Source organism: Oncorhynchus kisutch, linkage group LG17 (genome assembly GCF_002021735.2).
Source record: "Oncorhynchus kisutch isolate 150728-3 linkage group LG17, Okis_V2, whole genome shotgun sequence".
Lineage (NCBI taxonomy): Eukaryota > Metazoa > Chordata > Actinopteri > Salmoniformes > Salmonidae > Oncorhynchus > Oncorhynchus kisutch.
In genome coordinates this window covers 32,725,710-32,742,906 of record NC_034190.2, presented here as the reverse complement: position 1 = coordinate 32,742,906, position 17,197 = coordinate 32,725,710, and the positions used below count along the sequence as shown (strand labels likewise).

Here is a 17,197-nt window from a genome sequence, read left to right as displayed (position 1 = left end):
CTAAAGCAGAGAATAGAGAAATTACACAGTTGTGTACTGTGCTAGCTGGTCCCAGATATGTTGGTGCTGTATAGCCAACTCATAGGTTTGTTGTCATGCCTGGTCATATGTATTCTAGTGCCCCTTCAGGACAGTCTCATACCTGGGCTTAGGCACCTGTTCCTCCGGTACCGGGGTCCAGGCTGAGTCACTGGTCTTCTGCTCCTTAAACTTCCCATTGAAGGCCTTCTCTATGTCGTCCATGTAGAAGGCACACACTGCTGAGCCAGGGATACTGACGAGGGAGACAGACGCAAAGAGCGTGTTCAAAAAAATAAATAAAAAGAGCCTCGCGGGATTGAGCTGTCGAAAAGGTTTGTTGAAACATGGTTGGCTGGTCAAACAAGGTGAAAAAAAGCGACATGATTTGTATCTGGTGAGTACAGCTCTGTGTATAATTAAAAATCAATATCAAGACGTTTCTGTGGTAAAACTAAAATGGTCCTGGGCTGCGAGGAAGGAGGTCCAGTGTGAGTGAATATCACGCTGTTTTTCCAGTTTTAGTGGTGTTGCATATTCTTGCAGTGGAATAGCCATTTCAGATAGAAGATGTGGTATATTCTCTAAAATATACTGTATAAGGCAATGTTTATATGACCACCTTTCGAACAGCCCCTCATTTACTACTTTCTTGCATGTATCTCTCTTTTATACATAGTGGGTAACTGGCAAATTGTGAAGGGTGGGGGGTGTAGTTAAACCATGGGGGTAGGGCTGGGCTATACATTCAATTCCAAATGCCTGTATCGCAAGAATCTAGGTTCTTGTTTTTATGAGCATTCGGTCTTTGGTCTCGCTCCTTCTGTGCTGTGTGCACTGTGCACCATCCCACTCGCACAGACACCAAGCCCCTGCCACTTCCAGTACAACAAAAGACAGAGTATCTTCTTCCTCTCTGACAGCACGCAGTTTAAACTCGCTATTTACATTTGAGGTTTGGTCCAACAGAATCGGTCATATGGACACCAAAACTATTAGACATGATTTTACTGTAATAGACGAGAAGTGAACCTTGATTTTTAAAGATTTTTTTCTCCCCAATTTCGGGATTTCCAACTCCCTTCCAATCTCCCCAACGGGCTCGGGAGAGACAAAGTTCAAGTCACGCGTCCTCCCGAAACATGACTCGCCAAGCCACGCTGCTTCTTAATGGCTGGAAGACAGCCGCACCAATGTGTCGGAGGAAACACTGTTCAACTGATCGACTGAAGTCAGCTTGCAGGCACGATGAGCCAAGGAAAGCGCCCCTGCCAAACCCTTGCTGGGCCAAAGGTGCGCCACCATACGGGACTCCCGGTCACGGCCTGCTGTGACACAGCCTGGGATCGAACCCCAGGCTTGTAGTGACGCCTCAACACTGTGATGCAGTGCCTTAGGCCGCTGCGCCACTCTGGGAGAACTGAACCTTTTTAGCTCTCAGCTCCCAACATGTGAAACAGAGTAGACCCTACGAAAACGAGAGTATCAATGAACATGATTGTGGAAAACGTATTGTGGAAAACGGAAAACGTTTGTTGTGCGCGACATAGCAGCATTTAAGCCACATACTGTTATGTGCTAGCTTTCTAGCCTGTGTTTTTTCAAACGTGCAATTTACAAATGTGCAATGAGCATAAAGAGACACGTTTATATAAGGAATTGGAAACTCGTTCTCCTTCTGTGAAATAAGCCTCTTCTTATCCAGGTAGGCAACTTGATTTCAAATCTTAAAGTGAACAGGCTACGTCATTCAAACAGCTGGACAGGAGGGTGCGTTCATAACAGTTCAATTGTTCTACCTTGTTAGCAAGCAAATATATCCAGGGTGGCTAGACTTGAAATATAAAGATTAGCTGGCTACTCGCTAGCATGTGGGCTTGTGCTTGAGAGATTGTTTATGAGACCTGTGTTCATTTTCTATAATGCCTGCTACAAGAAGTCACTATGAGTGGACGTGCATATTTCTGGTAAAATTTGTAACAAAAAAAAGGTATTTTCTAGGACTAATTGAAAGCCAGATGAGTGATTATTGCAAAGAAAAGCAGGTTAAACTATTTTGAGAAAATAATTAAATTGTTAATGGGTCTCATGCCTGTGGAAGGATTTGATTTAGCTTAGGTTTACTTTCTTAAACCCTGAATTCATTAGATTATTACTGACTGTTTGAAGTGCTGTTTATTGACCTTTAAATTGTGCAGCAAAGCCTATTTAGAGAAAACATTTTGTATATTGTGAATCGCCGTTAAGTTTGAAAAAAAGATGGACAATTACTTTTAGGCCATTTCGCCCAGCCGCTGTTTTTGCATTTCAAATTAGGGAGGTGTTGAACAATGGAAGCGTTAACGAATTTACCTTTAATAAAGTAGAGAACAAATCACACAGACCCGATACCTGTATTTTGGTTACATTACTTGATCTTTAGGTGGGTTTTAATTGTCCATGTTTTTTTTTTTTACCCCACGACCCCTTTCAGATATACAAAATAGCAGGTAAAAAGGAGAATCCATAGTAAAATAGTAGGAATTCTGTCTGTATGAAAGGGGTAAAGGAAACGTATGGATATTGGCTTTGATGGACTAGTGCCCAGTCATTTAACATTCATTCACCACTACTTTCTTGACCGCTAGGCTAACCTGTTAGCTTGCGTAGTGAACACTCCCACCACTGCGGGGCGCTGGTTGATCTGCAGCACGTTGGTGAGTGACTGCAGCACGTCGAAGTAGAAGAAGGAGTCGCCGGGCACCGAGCAGTTGAGCCGCGCCTTCAGGAAGGAGGTCCAGTAGCGCTCCAGCACCCGAGGAGAGCCGCCGTTGTCGTTCTTACACACCCGCGCCACACGAGAGAACACCACCTTGGAGCCAAACCAGAAAATAATTAAATATCACAGAATAGTGCTTTACTATCCTTGGCGCTCTTCTCCTGACCCCCTGAGACATGGGACTTGAGAGGCTTGAAGCAGCCACAGTTCTAGCTGTCTGGGGTTAACAAGTGCCTTGCTGAGGGGCACACCGGTAGTAGCGGGTACTTGAGATTCTGTCACCAGCCGTTACCATTTCATTTTCAACCTGCCCTCACCTGGGATTTCAACCAGCAACCCGCTGGTTACACCAGACTAACTCCCACAAATGGATGTTATATTTCCCATTCATGATAGCTCAGTGGATCCGGTCCAGAAGGCTACAGACCTGTCATTATAGTTAATCTCCTATGTCTGACCATAATGGTGCCTTTATTTTTTCACAATGAATCGATCACCCATCTCAACTAGTCTTGATACATCTGATAAGGGAACATAGTACATCCAGTCTCACATCTTGCTCTAATGGACAGAGCTGAACACAGTCCATACAGTACAGTCGTGGCCAAAAGTTTTGAGAATGACACAAATATACATTTTCAAAGTCTGCTGCGTCAGTGTCTTTAGATATTTTTGTCAGATGTTACTATGGAATACTGAAGTATAATTACAAGCATTTCATAAGTGTCAAAGGCTTTTATTGACAATTACATGAAGTTGATGCAAAGAGTCAATATCTGCAGTGTTGACCCTTCTTTTTCAAGAACTCTGCAATCCACCTTGGCATGCTGTCAATTAACTTCTGGGCCACATCCTGACTGATGGAGGCCCATTCTTGCATAATCCATGCTTGGAGTTTGTCAGAATTTGTGGGTTTATGTTTGTCCACCCGCCTCTTAAGGATGGACCACAAGTTCTCAATGGGATTAAGGTCTGGGGAGTTTCCTGGCCATATCAGTCTGTCCCTGATGTTTTTCCTAGAGAGAAGTGGCTCCTTTGCTGCCCTTCTTGACACCAGGCCATCCTCCAAAAGTCTTCGCCTCACTGTGTGTGCAGATGCACTCACACCTGCCTGCTGCCATTCCTGAGCAAGCTCTGTACTGGTGGTGTCCCGATCCCGCAGCTGAATCAACTTTAGGAGATGGTCCTGGTGCTTGATGGACTTTCTTGGGCGCCCTGAAGCCTTTTTCACAACAATTGAACCGCTCTCCTTGAAGTTCTTGATGATCCGATAAATGGTTGATTTAGATGCAATCTTACTGCCAGCAATATCCTTGCCTGTGAAGCCCTTTTTGTGCAAAGCAATGATGACGGCACGTGTTTCCTTGCGGTAACCATGGCTGACAGAGGAAGAACAATGACTCCAAGCACCACCCTCCTTTTGAAGCTTCCAGTCTGTTATTCGAACTCAATCAGCACGACAGAGTGATCTCCAGCCTTGTCGTCGTCAACACTCACACCTGTGTTAACGAGAGAATCACTGACATGATGTCAGCTGGTCCTTGTGTGGCAGGGCTGAAATGCAGTGGAAATGTTTTTGGGGGGGATTCAGTTCATTTGCATGGCAAAGAGGGACTTTGCAATTAATTGCAATTCATCTGATCCCTCTTCATAGCATTCTGGAGTATATGCAAATTGCCATCATACAAACTGAGGCAGCAGGCTTTGTGAAAATTTATATTTGTGTCATTCTCAGAACTTTTGGCCACGACTGCACATACATTTGTGGTTCTATCGCTGCCACCCTTTTACCTTGCCCAGGGTGGTGTACTCCACTGCAATCTCACTGAGGAAGAAGTAGACATAATTCCCATACTCGATCGCATGGTGGAAATGGGGCTCTGGGGAGGCAAGCAGACACAACAAGAGGGGAGAAGTGAGAGGTGAGATTGAATGAAAGTCATTATGGGGAGTCATCATTTTCTGGGGAGTATCTGTATCTGCCGGAGATGGAGTCCTTGCTGTTCAGGCATTTGCGCCAACCCTGTACTAACACCAGATCCAACTAATTACATACCCAGCCATCACCTTCGTCTTGAGATGGCATTGAGTGTTTCTTAAGACATCTCTCGAGACATGTTATGGGTGTCAAGACATGTCTCAAGACACTAATGTAAAAGATTTAGTCTTTATATAGTCTTCATTTTGGAATGTTTAACATTTCAAATTCATGGAACATTCTACTGACAGTTGATATAAGACTCAAATGGTAGTCTGTCAAATCTGGAAGATTTTTTTTCAACTTGAGGAAAGCAAGCAAAGCATTTTAATATGTAATGTACGTTAGCCAAAATAATATTTAGTCAATATGAAGAAATATGTTAGACATCTTGTTTTGGCACAACCAAATGTGACATTGTGCAGACTTTGGTTAGCGAGCTAACAACTGTCATTAGCTAGCAAGTATAGTTAAATCTCTAAATGCATGTCTCTTTTTTTTCAGTTGTCCAATGGAGTCCATGGGGGAGCACAAAGAGGGAACGGGATCATGTCAAAGGTCTCAACCTTGATGATCGTTCAGCCATCACCACCGATCACCTTAAGATGTCTCAAGACAAAGTTGACCTACTCTCGTTAACCGGGCGACTAATTCTGGTCTTTCCTGTGCAGTTTTATTAAACAGAGAATACATCTAAATGTTACATTAGATAACATCTCCCAAATAAATGGATAAATGGCTGGTGCATTTATTGATGTTTCTTGTTTTATTGATCAGCCCTGCCAACCTCACGTGCTGCAGAGTAGACTGGACTTATAGTGACCTTCATGCATGGTTAGGCTGACGAGGTACGTTATGACGGATGCTTGCATCTGCTTTCTTGTTTTCACATGTGCTTTGGTAGTCATTGTGTAATGGACACGGCCCATGTCTCTTTTGTCAGGATACGAGGATGGAAGACATGTCAGGCACCCAACTAAATGAAGGTAAGCGGTCACCCAGCAAATACAAGTGAGAACACCGCATTGCAACAAAAAAAAGGACCAGGACACATGCAACGGTTACTTCTTCCCATGAGAACAGGAGTGCTTAACTGATTCATTCTATTTTCAGACTGGACATAGACAAAAGCTGGCGTCCTATCTGGTGTCAAACGGTAAGACCTCGTGGACGATGGGGCTTTTACGCTTCAGGTGAGCTGTTCATAAATAAGGTACAAGAAAATAGCGGGGTACCTAAATGATACCTAATTACATTTGATTTTCTTACAGATTAAGGAAGAGCATCTCTGAGATCCCCAAACAAGAGAAGACTATCTCTGGCTGTAAAGGCTTGAAGACAGGCGCTGTTTGGAGCTCTATACCACCTTCAGCTACAGTTATTTTGTTGCTTCTGAAATTGTTATTTTTGGTCAATAAATCTTGATTACTTTGATTTGGTGTCCATCACAATTGGGGCTATGGATGTGCACGAAAGTCGTAGAGTGAGTGATTAGTATTTATAATGCATTTTTTTAAATGAAAACAACAAATTATAAAAATGTCTTGGTATTTCCAATACGTGTTTATAGAGACGTGTCGTCATTTGCTAAGACAGGTCTCATGGCTGGGTATGTAAGGACTTGATGATGCAGTGCTGAGTTAAAATGGGTGTTCTGGTACTGGGCTGAAAAATCGACACACCCCCAACCAGGACACTGACAGACACGACATTCACGTGACCGACCTCGGAGCCACTTGGAGTCGTACTTGACGGTCCGCAGGACGGGGCTGTCATCGCCAAGACTACGGTAGATGACAGCGTCGCTGGCCAGGAAGTCGGTCATGGTGGCAGAGTAGAAATCACCACCTAGAAAATAAAGTGAGTATAGTAAATATAGCAATTAATAAGTAAGATAGTATAAAAAAAAAGCAAGTCATAGTAAGACAATACAATTCAAATGGTTAAGCTTTATATAAAAGACAAGTCCATGTCATATCTATTTACCAATTCATATATGAAACACTTACATTTATGCTATAAGAATGCTCAGATTTTTTATGACTAATCGATTTAGCCATAAAACTAGGCTTCCGTCTTGACCTACCTAAAAGGCCTAACACTTAGGCTTTGGACAAAATTGTATTGCTAATGGACTATGGGCAAAACATTGACATTTCAAACTCTAAATGTATAAATTCAGCCACTCACCAGCAAAGAGGCCAAGGTTGGATTGGCCCGACTCGAAGGGACAGCGCGCCTGACCCAACACCTCTTCGCCAACCTGCTCCAGGGTGGTCATCTGTGTGAGCGAGAGGAAACTTAGTTCTCTGTCGCCATTATGGCCTAGGGCCTGGACTGAAACTAGCACTACACAAACCCCTTAACCCCAATACCTCCTTTGCAACATTAGTGGAATTGCTAGCACGGCTGTGGTTGCTCAGCCCCTTGCTAGCACGGCTGTGGTTGCTCAGCCCCTTGCTAGCACGGCTGTGGTTGCTCAGCCCCTTGCTAGCACGGCTGTGGTTGCTCAGCCCCTTGCTAGCACGGCTGTGGTTGCTCAGCCCCTTGCTGGCACGGCTGTGGTTGCTCAGCCCCTTGCTGGCACGGCTGTGGTTGCTCAGCCCCTTGCTGGCACGGCTGTGGTTGCTCAGCCCCTTGCTGGCACGGCTGTGGTTGCTCAGCCCCTTGCTGGCACGGCTGTGGTTGCTCAGCCCCTTGCTGGCACGGCTGTGGTTGCTCAGCCCCTTGCTGGCACGGCTGTGGTTGCTCAACCCCTTGCTGGCACGGCTGTGGTTGCTCAGCCCCTTGCTGGCACGGCTGTGGTTGCTCAGCCCCTTGCTAGCACGGCTGTGGTTGCTCAGCCCCTTACTGGCACTCATAAATGATCTGGCTGCCCCTCCAGTGCCTCTGGGGACAGTCTCCTATTTGTGGCAAAGCAGGAGCAGGAGTGCACACACACACACACACACACACACACACACACACACAGTGCTAGGGAAAACAAAACAACAGCTGTCTGATTGGCTTCACCTCACTGCCTTCAATGAGCTGTAATTACCTCTAGTTTCTAATGCTAAATGACAAGACAAGTCATCTTTCTTGGCTTTTCAACAATCTCACTATGTTATGTATGCCAGTTGTATTTTATGAAAATAAACAGATCAATTCTTACGGCCATATTGTAAAAAGTAGTGAAAAATTAAGCATGGCGCTGACTTTTATTTAAAAAAAGTAATGAGTGATGAAAACTATGTCAGTCTACATTGACATCATTTCGAAGTGCAAACCGACTGCCCAGGTAGCAATTATACCTTGTCAATGCAAGAGGACTGAACACACAAAAGGTTTAGCAAAAAAAAGGGGGTGAACGAAGACTCAAATTGTGGCATTGTGATAATGACTAGCTTCGTTGTCTCTGCATGCCCGCAAATCAGCAATCACAGCCTTCTAATTGGAGTGACATTAACAAACGTCAATCATGGCTCTCCAGAATCTAAAGGTTTGATGAAAGAAAGAAATGAACAGCACACATCCCCACCTAGACTCACACACACAGACACACACACCTTGTAGTTGCGGCAGGTGGGGTTGAAGGCATTGGTGCCGCAAGCAAACAGGGTCTCATCGTTCCGCGGTACCAGCACTTTGACATAGTTGTAGCACTCATCCTGGAAAAGAAAAACACAGGATAGATAGTTAAAATAGCACTCAGGCATTACTAGGTATCACAACAATTCACAAATACAATTATGGAGCCTTGAAACCATCCAATTATGTTATAGGGTGCACTTATGTTGCTAGGGAGAGTTTCTCTCCTGACCTCAAAGTAGACACACAAGGAACATGGTGATCGATACTCACACTGTTTCTACCCCTCACGGTACACTTGGCCACATCCTTGGACCTCCATGTGAGCTTCTGCAATACATGAAAGGGGTGGGGACTAAATATGACACCACACCATGCTCTAGAGAACGCCCCACCACACCCAGAGTTAAATGAAAGAGACCGGACGCAATCACAGAATGTGCTCGTGTGGCCATAGCCTGTCAGACCTTTGGGGTCTGCCCGCCGAGAGCGTCGCTCGACTTCGCCGCCCCATCAACAGCGGTGGATTCTGGGAAGCTGATATGAAAAGGGGCTTCTGGGTATAACTACTGGAGCTCTGCCATATTGGGGTTACGCTCGAGGGTTCTCCACTGTGGTCTTTCATGTCAAACAGAGGGGGAGGTAGCTGGGGGAGCAGCCAAGCTGAGGGCCATTGTTTGCAGGCAAGTCCATTAGTGAGGAAAACTCACTAGGGGCCAGGCTGTGGTACTTCTACAAACAAATATTATTGATGTTGCAAATAAATTATGGGTACTTTGTGTTTAGAAGAGAACAAGCAGATCAAACGTGTGCAGTAATAAACCACATGGCCATGTTATTTCCTCTTTAGTTTTTTACGTTGTATTCCATCTTGCATAGCCATGTGAGGTTTGATTGACTGTTTGATTTACGTAACTTACCAGCTGTGGGACGAAGTCGTCACCAGCTGTGGTCAGGTTTACTGCAAAGACATGGTCCCTGCGGGATAAAGACTAAGATTTAGTGTCAGGGTGTGCTGTTACAGTGTCATAAATATAAGGCCAAACCAAGGGTCGGTTTCCCGGATTCTCCATTGAAAATGCTACAGTGTCCGGGAAACAGACCCGGGACTGGTTAGTCTGGTTGTGATGTTTAATTGGTTGGGATTGTTAACATGTGGACCAGAACGGAGGCAGTGGATTGGCTGACTGACCTGGCAGCAATGTAGAGTATGTGATTGATCCTCAGCATCCTCTGGAAGTCCAGGCCTAGTCTGGCTGTGTCATTGTCCGACACCAGCCCCTGGAACCCTGGGCATAGGTAGGAGTCTACAAAGAGAGAAAATGATCATATAAAGAATAGCTGAATTATCACATACATAAAGATTTTTCCAATTCATGACCCCAACTGCTATGGTATTTACATCTTTAATAATGTAGTATTTGTTTGATTTTCAGTTGCTAGTGGCTATATGGCGTAGCTAAACTAAACCAGTCACTCTCTGGTCAAACTCTTTCCATTCTAGTCATGTCCTATTCTTTCTGTGGACTGGATCCAGGTTCAGGAGCCCTGCTTGTTTCTAAAGGTCAGACTGGAGGGAAGGTAATGAACAGAAACCTCTGCTAGTCCCCGCTCTCGCCATTTGTGTCCAGTCCTGAGTCTTGTTCATTAAGGCACGAAACATAACATTTTTTGAAAACATGAGCATTTCTTATTGGACAAATCCCTGTTTTTATTGTCCGTTTTCTTCCGTTTGGTGCCTAATGAACACAACCCTGCTGAAGGGTAGATGAAGGTTTGATAGATCCATAGTTTATTTGGCTCGGGATGAGTGAGCCAAGATAAAGTGTCTGCTACTCTAGTTCTGGCGCAAGTCATTTGCATAAATGGCAATTATTAAAGCACATACTGTAGCCGTAAGATTAAACTTCTGTCGAAAGGCTTTGTTTGGACAACACAACAGCAAATATGATGACGAGGCAAAAGTGTTCATTAAATGATAAGACTGTTGGCATTTCGTCGATGGCAAAGACGACGCCAACCCGCAACACGCGGGGTGAAGAGTCGAATAAGCTCTAACACTAAACAAAATGCCCTTGAGAAGTCCACTCTCACTCCCAGTTTGTGTAGATAGGTCTGATGCTGTCATTTACACTGTCCAATATGTCAGGAGATATATCCGTAGTCAAATCGGTTTCAAGGTGCGTTAGGCTACTACATCCGGCAAATAAGAGCTGATCTCGGTCAGAAATGTTCAGCATTTCTCCTCGACTTTGATTTGTGCATACTGGAAGCGCACTAAACTCCCTCTCGTTCTTTTTGCCCTCTCTCTTTCCGCGATTTGAAGCTGTTGACCACGCAAACCAACTCCTTTCTAATGCCACTCTCCCAATGACAGCCCCTCAGCGACACTTTCTCCTTCGCCTCTCTTTATCCAACTTTCTCACACCAATAATGTATAGAACCTGTTTGGCTCATTAACTCTCATGTAAACCACACCTCCTGGAGCCGATAGACCCCACGTATAGTTAAGAGAACTGTGGGAAAACTGTGCCCAACACCCACTCAAAATCCAATGATGGCCATTTTGAGTGCACATCTTTGGTTAATCTAATCTTGTGTTTAATTTGGACAAGACCATCCCTCCACACTCATCTCTCGTGCCGGACAACTCTACAGCCTGACTTCGGCTCATCAATGTATTAACAAGGTAGCATTAGGGCTCTGAGCCAGCCTTAGGCCACGCAAATAGGGTATCGGTTCCTTGCGTGCTGCTGGTGACAAATATCACAGCAATCTTCCTCCCCTAACTCTGGGTTAGATTTATATGTTACATCATATTAGTGCAATAACCACCAGTCCCGTGCTACTAAATTAATCCCCTTATATCACAGAGGGAAAATATGCAACATGGCACCACTTGCCCTTTTAAATCACTCTAAGCCAATCAGGGAGCTGGTGGGGCTACTCACGCTCCCATCCGACAACGTTGATTGGCTCCAGGTCCTTGGGGAAGGGCGTGGCCATGGCGGACAGTAGACAGGAAGTGAGTGCGAGGGCTGCCAGCAGGAGACGCCTCCTCATCCGTTTTGGAGGGACCATCTTGAATGAGGAGAAGGGGGTTGGGTAGCAGCAAAGACGGCTTCAGCAAGTCATGGTGTGGGGCTCCGATCCGAGGGAGCCCTGTCTGCGGAGGGAAATATGGACGGAGAAGAGAGGAATTAAGTTCAGTCAGACGAAAAGGGGTCATAGAACACACACACACACGTTGTTTGACTATACATGAAAACCTATTTCACAGATCATGCAGCAGAGACGGACATGTCATGCAAAATCTTTAATTGCTCAACTTAGGACCTTTTCTCAATTGGCTAGTGATCTTCGCAAATTAAATCGATTTGATTTAAAGAACATTTATTCAGGAGCCGATGTCTATTAATTGAATGATACAATTTCAGGACAAGAGGCATTTTCTGCTTGTATTATCTAAAAAAAAAAGCTAGTTATGATTCATCATAGCCTGATGGCATCTAATGGCAACACAAATCTGCGAGCATAACAAAATGTATTCTTCATTACAATATTTGAAAGAAATGCACAACAATAAATTTAAAAAAATCACACAGGACAATTGTTTCACGTGATTGTCTCCATGTTCTGGTCTATCAACACATGACACCAGCAGCAGTCCAGAACTCTTAAAACAAAACGTGAAACACTAATAATCACAAATACATTTTTTTTTCTGTCTCCAAGGTCAGACTGACACCAGACAGTTTTGGTCAGAAATATTAATGACCGACTTCAGGCTGTCTGCTTTCGTCAAAACGATATCAATGAGGAACGAACGGTCCGAGCTGGAACCCAGATGGTCTGAACGGCTGCCAACTTCAACATCTGCCTCTTAGAGTACTAACATACAGCGCTAACACACACAGCCAGAGCGATGACAAGAGGGAGCCGCTGGCGGGAAAAGGTCATTCTGTCTGAGATACAATACAGATCAGTCCAATGGACCATAGAGACGTGTCGATCGACATTTTGAACGAGTCAATTAATATAGTTTCATTGAAGTTGTTTGACTCATTTTATAATGTCCCGTCATTAGCTCACAGGAAACGTTTCACATTGTAAACGGCTGCATCAAGTTGATAAACCAAGTGGATTGCACAGAGCAAGATCTGGATTTACTACAACATCATACATTACTAGGTTAACATTCTAAAATCCTGACCCTCTGGACTCGCTCTGACCCTCTCCACCGACTCGCTAGAGCAGGGTTTCCAACACTCGGTCCTCAGGAACCCAAGGGGGGCATGTTTATTGTTTTTGCCCAAGCACTACACAGCTGATTAAAAAATAATCAAGCCTTGATCATTTGAATCAGCCGTGTAACCAAAACGAGCACCCCCTGGGGTCTTGAGGACCGAGTTTGGGAAACGCTACGTTAGAGACAGGATGTTAGCTTGCCGCGCTAACTAACTGCCCTCCCAAAGTCAACAAACAGGAGCTCCCGCCATCAATATCAATTAGCCTACGCCATCCTAGTTTAGATTCCGTGCAGGTGCTGTGCTTAGCCGCGAGGTCAGCCAGTCATGCGCCCCCCCCCCCCCCTATAAATGATAAGGATTAGCATTAGCGTCTAGTCGTGTTTACGTTGTGGCTCGCGGTAGCCTCTACTCTAAAGGATTACACCCACTCAGACACGCACAACCTACTGCTCCTCTACAGTCAGACTGAAGATACATGAATGAGGGAACCTGTGTTGTCATTCAATCAATGTTTGGAGGAAGTAACATTGGAATTTTTGTGATCATATTACACAAAGAGGGGAAGAGTTCAAAACCTCCCCCACTGACTAGCATAATCAGCAAGACACATGAAAACGGGTAATGTTGTAAATGTACAGTATGGAAGGTTTGTTTCCAGAACAACATAATAGAACAAATGAAACCATGTATATTTTTTTCTGGGAAAAACAAGGTCATATTGTATGACTGTGCGCTAAGGCCCAGCTGCTTTCAGTCCACCTTCATCTTACCTCACTAGTGAGTTGAGGAGCTAAAAGTGAGAACATGCATTCCCATCTTCTCCGATAGAGTGGTTGTTACGGTGCTGCTAAGAGCTCCCAGCTGGGAGACAACGACCCCGGAGACAAAAACTCACTCTAGCTCTTCAACTTGTTCTCTATTGTGGTGGCGCCTGCCTGGGTTGTGGTAGTCACAACCGTGGGGGACATTTCCTGTCAAGAGGCAAAAGATCAAAAGTACTGTATGAAACCGCAACAGGAAGCGACTGAAGCCATCTTGGATTGATTTAAGAGGTTTGCCTCCGTTTGCTATGCTAAGTGTTGTAAATGTATAAAGACCAGTCACCAGACATGTACAAATCCAATCAAATGTTTAGGTTTTGGTCCCATATTCTTAGCACACAATGACTACATCAACCTTGTGACTCTACAGACTCGTTGGATCCATCTGCAGTTTGTTTTGGGTTGTTTTCTCAATAGTAACTGGCATCCTGGAGTCTGGAGTCATAACTGGAGTCTGTAGAATCACAAGCTTGATGTAGAATATGGGATCAAACACTCAACTTTTGATTACTTTAACACACAAAGTCAATTTGTCCAAATATTTATGACAAAAATGGGGACACTAGATACATAAAGTGGTTTCATCCCTAAAACGGTAAAACAGGTATGTATGAAAATACCCTCAAATAAAAGTGACATTCTGCACTGCCGCGAGTGTAAATGTTGGAGTATACAGTCACATGGTTAGCTTCACTGTCTAAATACATGAGGGGAGTGTAACTTGAGGTTCTTCTGTTCAAGCAAGAAGTTAGCTCCCCTAAGTGGAAAGGAGAACAACTGCAGGAATGAACTATTCTAGAAAGATGTTCAGGCTTTAAAAGAAGAGATCTAGCTCTCCCCCTAAAATTCCACCAGAGGCGTGGGTGTCAGTCACCGTACCGTTCAACTTCTCAACCCTCTCTTTGCGGTCACCGGCACACGCCTGAGGTTTTGGAGCGATCGGGGAAAACCTCACTTCAGCTGAGACTGATTACGGTCCATGAAAATCACTCCACACGCGTCCGCCAGTTTCTACACCACAATTACCTAAACACATAATCTCTGTTATGTACTACATAGTTCTAAAACCTCCTCTGCACATTTGGTTTGTGTCAATGTGGATCCTCAGAGTGCCATTTATATCGAGAGACCAGTCCAACTTTTTCCTCACTATTATTTTTTATTTTGGACTGTACTCTGGCTCTGTGAGAAAACTACGGAATTGCAGAATATATAAAGGATCGTTTCCCACAGACTACACCGGTGCCATGGTTGAAAAGGGTTACAATGACCTACGGACAAACAAGAGCGTCTTCAATCTACAGACTACAACACGGGTCGCTGCCCTCATGTTTGTTATTAGATCTAGAGACTTAGAGTTAAGTGAATTGCTTAATTTCCTTACATTTGCGTCCCATGTTACTGCGAAGGCTGGGGGTTACCCCTGGTTTGAAGTCAGGGGCAAATTATAGTAGAGGAAGGCATCATCTTTACAACCCTACACGAAGGATTCACAGCATTTGTGAGTCTGTTAGAGAGCGGAAGAGCATCCGGCAAAAATAAACTTGGTTCGGTACAGGCAGTCTTCCTATTTGACTTGCTTGCCACTGGCGGGTGTGTCATTCCATACTGCATTAGATGACTCCCTGCTAGGACAGCCAACATTCATTTCCCACGTACCTACTTAATCGCTATTCATTCCTCAGCTGCAGTTTTTCTAACGCTACAAACGCTCGAGAACAACCCACGTATCTAAGCTAGCGTAAACACAGCCCCCTCGGGACACGCAATGCTTTCTACACCTAGAGGGTCCACAACGAGTTTCTGTACAACACCAAGACTAACTCTTCACTGCTTGAGTGGACTTGGGAAAAAAAGCATCTTGTAACACAATTTCTGGGAACTCTAGGTTGCAGGAGCAATGGAAGGATAAAGGGGGGCTTTGCCAATATTGGCTTATAGACCTTGCGGAAAAACTACATGCGTAAGGTAAATCTTACAGCCGATTTGTGGTGATCAGGGCTTAAGTATGTAATCTTAACTGGGAGAGGGACAGCTAGAGGGTACCGTAAACGGCATACCTGTCACTGGTTGGAAGGACCATCTTGAGGCTTAAAGTAATCATTGGCTTAATATCATTCCTTTCTGTTCCTTTTTAAACCTCAAATATACGTTTTTTTTTTACATTAAGCTTGACATTAAATTACTTCACCAATCAGTGCGGATAGAGCAGCTATCTATGAAGCGGGCAAGCTACAGCCTAGTTGTTTATATGAGTGATGGACAGACAAGTGTACAGCTCGGGTTGCAACAAAAAAAATGCGGGTGAGGAGAGAGCGAGATAGGGTGGAGGAGGCTTAGCTAGCTAACACGCTTGTGTGTGCAGAGCGGCAACAGAATTAAACAATTTTACCTTTTTGTAGTTAATAAATCCAATGTGAAACGTAATAACTATAGTATCATTAACTAGCATTTAAAAAGTGTATCCATTTATCCATGCAGGTAGCATACACACACTAGCAAAGATTTCCGGCTGGCAGTTAGACACTAACATGTTTCTCGGTGACAGAGGGCCTGGCATAGGCATTTCGTAGATATTTTTTTTGTGGGGCTGTAAAAAAAAAAAATATGCCCAGAAGATAAAGCATGGGAATCGGTTAAAAATGTTTTTTAAATAACGGTTCTGCTCCAGAACAGTATAGACCACTTTTGTTCCTCAAACAATTTAGTCATTTTCCGGTTTTCAGTTCTGTTCCCTCAACTGGTTCCAACCACTGATCAAGAGAAATGTTTTTTTTTCCACAAAGTAATAGTTGGGATGAAGCGGAAATTCAAATCTCAGTGTCATGTGACAAGACAACGTAATCTTCTAATACCTACTGGTGGATTTCCCTTGCCTCTAGTTCCTTGTGGTGGGCAGTCCCTGTCCAAGGAAATCTTTCAACAGCCTAAAGGTTCCGTGAAAAGCTGTGGTCGGCCCCTAATGGTGCTGGTGTCTGCTAACATGGCTGAACTTTACGGAACCCTGGCAGACACCGTGGCTCACAGATGATCAGGGTGTATTGAAGGCAACAAAAAAAAAGTGCCTTGGAATGGCCAGATCAACTGGCAAAGAGCATGATTGAAGGGACAGGAAGGATAGCAATGGCATGACGATGTTAGCAACAAACTCTTACGGAGTATGTGGACTCTGATGATCTACTACCATTTCATCATCAAATAGGAAATGGAGCTTGACACAGAACTAGTGCTGTACTGTCAACTTATATTTCCAGTATTTGCAGAGTCTGAAGAGGAGTTTAAATCTGTTCCCAATGATTTCAAGTAATCTTATCTCGTCCTGTATGTGCGGGCACGTCGAAACATTTCGCTAAATTAGCATAATGCCCCGTGAACGGTTGAGAATATTATCAGTGAAACAATCTGAAGCAAGCACTAACATATCCCACTCAGGGCTGATCAAACACGCACACAGCAAATAAGAGCTGTATGTGTGTGTGGAGCTTGGCAACCATTCAAATACACTTTTACAACTGTACTGGGACCTGTAAACCCCAAGTGCACCAAAAAGCAAGTGTGGCATTGATATATTGACTGAAAGATCCAGGCATATAAAAATCAGGTTGAACATTTCTACACTGCATGGGTCCGTTTTACGATGGGTTGAACGAACCTGAGCCTGAAAATGAAACAAATCAAGTGCACATGCCCTCTGATGTCATCTAAATGCACATCATCAGTTGCGTTACGAGTGGTCATTAAAATAACTGGTGGCATTGCATACGTTTCTGCTTACGAGCACGATGTTTGGGCTCAGAGAAAT

General features: G+C 44.2%; 1 protein-coding gene and 1 long non-coding RNA gene across 11 annotated transcripts in view; one reads left to right on the top strand and one right to left on the bottom strand.

The window, feature by feature from the left end:
• The window catches only part of LOC109907487 (semaphorin-6D), a 100,426-nt gene that overhangs the window by 17,675 nt on the left and 65,554 nt on the right, over positions 1-17,197 (bottom strand). For 2 of the 10 annotated variants that reach the window (XM_020505471.2, XM_020505473.2), the window contains exons 4-13: positions 11,276-11,490; positions 9,517-9,631; positions 9,245-9,302; positions 8,598-8,654; positions 8,303-8,404; positions 6,945-7,035; positions 6,480-6,602; positions 4,568-4,656; positions 2,652-2,869; positions 143-274 (exon numbers count right to left, since the gene is read on the bottom strand). In XM_020505471.2, coding sequence (XP_020361060.1) covers positions 143-274; positions 2,652-2,869; positions 4,568-4,656; positions 6,480-6,602; positions 6,945-7,035; positions 8,303-8,404; positions 8,598-8,654; positions 9,245-9,302; positions 9,517-9,631; positions 11,276-11,405 — 1,115 coding nt within the window. In that variant the 5' untranslated portion in view covers positions 11,406-11,490. Of the gene's footprint in view, positions 1-142; positions 275-2,651; positions 2,870-4,567; positions 4,657-6,479; positions 6,603-6,944; positions 7,036-8,302; positions 8,405-8,597; positions 8,655-9,244; positions 9,303-9,516; positions 9,632-11,275; positions 11,491-12,537; positions 12,641-13,344; positions 13,601-14,274; positions 14,422-14,779; positions 15,117-17,197 lie in introns of those variants that run through there. The other 8 variants (XM_031793571.1, XM_031793576.1, XM_031793574.1 and 5 more) reach the window with 8 other exon arrangements.
• Positions 5,126-6,212, top strand: LOC109907488 (uncharacterized). Its single transcript, XR_004203584.1, has 4 exons — positions 5,126-5,602; positions 5,698-5,740; positions 5,868-5,947; positions 6,026-6,212. It is a non-coding gene; the product is annotated as an uncharacterized LOC109907488 (long non-coding RNA).